Source organism: Poecilia formosa, unplaced genomic scaffold (assembly GCF_000485575.1).
Source record: "Poecilia formosa unplaced genomic scaffold, Poecilia_formosa-5.1.2 Scaffold718, whole genome shotgun sequence".
NCBI lineage: Eukaryota > Metazoa > Chordata > Actinopteri > Cyprinodontiformes > Poeciliidae > Poecilia > Poecilia formosa.
In genome coordinates this window covers 143,650-148,034 of record NW_006800657.1, presented here as the reverse complement: position 1 = coordinate 148,034, position 4,385 = coordinate 143,650, and the positions used below count along the sequence as shown (strand labels likewise).

Sequence of the window (4,385 nt, the reverse complement as noted above, 5' to 3'; positions counted from 1 at the left end):
AAAAAAAAATTATTAAAAAAAAAATTGACCGAAAGGGCACTTGGGGGCAAGGAGCAAAAGGGGCAGGTGCTCAATACCCCCCAGTCCCCCCCTCTCTCTCTGTCTGCACGTGCCTGTTGACATGCTTATATGAGTTGTTTACCGATAAATCGATCATAAGACCCGTGAACATGAAAGGATCCTCTCTGGCTGCAGTGCACCCTCTCGACACAGGGGGCAGAATTTCCCATAAGATCGGTGTTCCAGTCAGAACTCTGGCAAAGCGGACCAGACTCTGGTACCGGTTATACAGGGAACCCAAAGACACAAAGATACCTCATACTCCCGAAGCGCCCCCCGCAGGGCTCCCCGAGGGACACGGTCCAAGTCCACAAAGCGCATGTTGACCAGTTGGGCAAACTCCCAGAATCCTCCAGGAGCCTGGATTAAAATATGTCATTAATAATCAGTAATAGTAAGAATAATAAATTCTTACTATTATTAATAATGCTATTATCATTAATAATAATGACAATAATATTGATCATTATTATTGTTGACAAGACATGCAGTGGCAGAACTGGGCCAACTGGTCTCTTCCCCTGCAGCTCCACTCTGACCTGGACAGAGGAGACGGTCAGGTGACGTACCACCTCAGTGGCGACGGAGCGATGTCCATCTTCACCATTGACGAACGGACCGGAGACATCCACGCCACCCGCAGGCTGGACCGGGAACAGCAGGCGTCCTATGTCCTGCGGGCCCAGGTCCGGGACCGGATCAGCCAACTGCTGCTGGAGCCCGAGTCCCAGTTCACCATCCGAGTCCAGGACATCAATGACAACGCTCCCAGGTTTCTGGACGGCCCCTACGCCGCCAGGGTTCCTGAGCGGGCCCCGGCAGGTGGGTCCGGACCGGTCCTGCTGGTTGCTCTGGTTACAGTTAGTGAGACAGTCTGCAGAACCAGAACCTAAACTGAACCTGACCTGAATTCAACCTGAACCTGAAGCTTAGCAGCCCGTCAGAGGCAACCTCAGAAAGAGACATGCTTTTATTGTGAAAGGTTCTGTGACTACAGTGCAAGCTGTATGTATTGAGGCCGCAGTGCTCTCAGCGGCCTCTGGGTGGCAGTGCTGTGTCTGTGTGCAGGAACATCTGTGGTGACGGTGACGGCGACCGACGCCGACGACCCAACCTACGGAACCGCGGCCCAGATCGTCTACAGCCTCCTGCAGGGCGGGCCTTACTTCACTGTAGACCCAAACACAGGTAGGGCCTGGTTCTGACCCAGAATCTGGCTCTGATTGGTCCAGATGTTGCTACCAGAACCCTTTGGTACCAGCCAGCTGGTTCTGTTGAGGAACAGAAGGGAGGCAGATCCTGTAGTTATCACGGTTCACTCATCTTTACAAGTCTCTGTCTTCCTGGTGGTTCTGCCTGTTGACCTTTGACCCCCGGTCCTCCAGGTGTGGTGCGGACCGCGCTCCCGGACTTGGACCGGGAGACTCGGGACCGGTACCAGCTGGTGGTCCAGGCCCGGGACTTGTTGGGTCGGAGGGGGGCTCTGTCCGGAACCACGGCGGTTACCGTGACGCTGACGGACGTCAACGACAACCCACCGCGCTTCCCCCGCAGTGAGTCTGACCCTAACCTCTGACCTGTGGACAGGCTCATTATGACGCCCCCTCCGGTCCCACAGGGAACTACCGGTTCAGCATTCCGGAGTCGGTACCAGCACCAGCCGTGGTGGCCCGGATAAAAGCCGTGGACCCGGACTTGGGTCAGAACGCCGAAGTGGAGTACCGGGTTCTGGATGGAGATGGACCGGGAACCTTCCGGGTTCTTACGGATCCAAACACACAGGAGGGTTTGCTGATGCTGCTCAAGGTACTGGTTCTGGACCCTGGTTCTAGTTCTGACCCGGTCCTGGCTCTGACCTGGTTTGTCCCCCAGGGCCTGGACTTTGAGGTCCAGTCCAGCTACTTGCTGCGGGTCGAGGCGTCCAACCGACAGACGGACGCCCGCTTCCTGCTGGCCGGTCCGTTCAACGACGAGGTTCTGGTCCAGGTGCAGGTGGAGGACGAGGACGAGTCCCCTGTCTTCTCCGAGTCCGTCCATCACCTGTCTGTGTCGGAGGACGCTCCGGTCGGAACCAGTGTGGGCGCCGTGTCGGCCCACGACCCGGACCGGTCCAACAGTTCCATTAGGTACTGGTGGAGTGGACAGCTTCAGGACCTGCTCCGTCCCTCTGTCCACCTGTCCCTCTGTGTCCTTCTGTCTTCAGGTACTCCATAGACAGGAAGTCGGACATCGGGGGATTCTTTGACATCGACAGCAGTTCCGGTACCATCAGAACCAGCAGGTTACTGGACCGTGAAGTCAGAGTTCAGCACAACATCACGATCATCGCCATGGAGACATGTAGGTCACATGGTGCGCAGTGTGGAGCCCTGATTGGCTGCCGACTGATAGGTGTGATTGTGTTTGCAGCGGACCCGTCTCAGGCCGGCTCGGCTCTGGTTCTGGTCTCTGTGACGGACGTTAACGACAATCCGCCGAGTTTCGGTGCCGAGTCCCGGACATTGATCTGCGAGGACGTCCGGCCTGGCCAGGTGAGCTTCACCCGGGTGAAGCCGAGGAGTCGGCTGACCTCTTGACCTCTGCGTCTCCTCCTGCAGGTCGTCGGGATTCTGAGCGCCATGGATCCGGACGACCCCGAGGACGGACATCATTTCCTGTTCTCACTGCCTGCAGGAAGTGATGCAAACCTCAGCTTCAGCCTGACTGACAACGGTGGTATGGGCCTGGGACTCTGGGCCGGAACCGGGCCGGGACTCTGGGCCGGAACCGGCTGCTGACTCGTTTCTCTGCTTGCAGACAACACCGCCTCAGTTCTGGCGCTGCAGCCCGGCCTGCGGCTGCGGGACCAACCCGTCCACCTGGTTGCCGTGGTGATCGCGGACAGCGGCCGTCCGTCCCTCAGTAGCACCAACACGCTGACCGTCTCCGTCTGTCGATGTGATCGCTATGGAAACCAGCGCCACTGCAGCCGGGACGAGCCGCACCATGTTGCTGTGGCAACCGCCGCGGTCCTGACCGGGCTGCTCACATTCCTGGGTACGCAAAGTGAAGCGGTCCGGTCGGATCGAAACCAGACCGGACCGCTTCACTGTCTCCTTCCTCCTCAGGAGTTGCCATGGTAACGGCTGCAGTCAGGTCCAGGCGACAGGAGGAGGTGGAGGATGAAGAGCGTGACGCCCAGGAGAACTTCGCCTGTTACGATGACGAAGGTGGCGGTGAGGAAGACACCAAGGCCTTCAACATGGCCGCCCTCAGACACCTGGACCGGCCCGACCCGACCGGCGGTTCCGCTGACCTGGAGGCCCGAAAGCCCCAGCTGCTGAAGCCAAACCTGGACCACACGGCGCCCCCTGCTGACTTTCTGCCGATGTCCTGGAATGGTCGCGGCTCGGCGGCGTGCTCGATCTGCTCCATCAGCTCCATCAGCTCGCCGGGCCCAGCAGAACCCGACCAGAACTTCTCCTTCCTCATGACGTGGGCCTCGAGGTTCTGGAAGCTGGCCGACCTCTACGAACCCAGAGGGGTGGAGCCTGAAGAAGACAGCTGATTGGATGGAAGGCGAACTCAGAACCTCACTAGACCCATCAGGCAGAACCAACTTGACTGGAACCACCAGTACCTGACCATGATGTCACCATGATGTCACCGTGATGTCACCGTGACGGCTCCATTGTTGCCATGATGTCGCCATGACGACTCCTTTTTCCCTGCAGTCTGTGCTAAGTTAATTGGAGATGTGTGATGTCACGTTGTGTCCTGCTGTTCTTTAAATTGTTTACGGCTTTGCTAGTTAGCAAGGCTATAAATGTTCAGAACTGTTTCACTCTGTCCCCATTCAAATAAACAAAAAGTCCAGTGTCTCCAAGTCCTTCAGTTTCTCCAAGTCCTTCAGTTTCTCCAAGTCCTCCTGTTTCTCCAAGTCCTTCAGTTTCTCCAAGTCCTTGTGTTCGGATCCGGCTTGTCAGCCATGAGTGCTACCGAGTGTTTGAGGCGGTTGTATTTAACCTCCTGATGTTCTGGATCCAGCGATCCACCAAACCCTCCAACGTCCTCCGCTTGGCTTCCTGGCTAAGGCTGTTAGCCGCTTACTGGATCAGAACCGGATCAGAACCAGATCAGAGTGTTCTGTGGTGGCGTTAAGCACATCCCATGTAAACAGGCCTCAGTTCTCGACTCGGATGTCGCAGGTTCCTGTCTGGGCCTGATGACCTTTGCCCCCCTGGCCGGCCTCTCCCCAATAATAGACACTAGAGCCAACAAAGGCTTTTTAAAAAGGAACTGGATCAGAACCAGAACTGGATCAGAACTCACAAAGTGTGACTGAT

The 4,385-nt window shown here is 56.9% G+C and overlaps 1 protein-coding gene across 3 annotated transcripts; it reads left to right on the top strand.

The window, feature by feature from the left end:
* The first annotated feature begins 167 nt into the window (after positions 1-167).
* Positions 168-3,926, top strand: LOC103131112 (cadherin-7-like). Of its 3 annotated transcripts, none has more exons than XM_016666396.1 (10): positions 168-882; positions 1,129-1,248; positions 1,446-1,613; positions 1,679-1,866; positions 1,933-2,186; positions 2,264-2,400; positions 2,470-2,591; positions 2,658-2,772; positions 2,857-3,096; positions 3,168-3,926. In XM_016666396.1, exons 1-10 carry the CDS (start codon positions 546-548, stop codon positions 3,605-3,607), a joined length of 2,121 nt encoding a protein of 706 aa, XP_016521882.1. In that variant the 5' UTR covers positions 168-545; the 3' UTR covers positions 3,608-3,926. The 3 variants fall into 3 exon arrangements, with proteins under 3 accessions (XP_016521882.1, XP_016521881.1, XP_016521880.1); XM_016666395.1 differs by having other exon boundaries at positions 2,658-2,775; XM_016666394.1 differs by having other exon boundaries at positions 1,679-2,186; positions 2,658-2,775.
* The last annotated feature ends 459 nt before the right edge of the window (positions 3,927-4,385 follow it).

What these genes read in the sequence shown, in the direction of transcription:
- LOC103131112 (XM_016666394.1), top strand. Translation starts at nt 546, where the DNA reads ATGCAGTGGCAGAACTGGGCCAACTGGTCTCTTCCCCTGCAGCTCCAC. An exon ending in CAGCCTGACTGACAACGGTG is followed by an intron (nt 2,776 to 2,856) that starts GTATGGGCCTGG and finishes CTCTGCTTGCAG; the next exon opens with ACAACACCGCCTCAGTTCTG. An exon ending in CGGGCTGCTCACATTCCTGG is followed by an intron (nt 3,097 to 3,167) that starts GTACGCAAAGTG and finishes CTTCCTCCTCAG; the next exon opens with GAGTTGCCATGGTAACGGCT.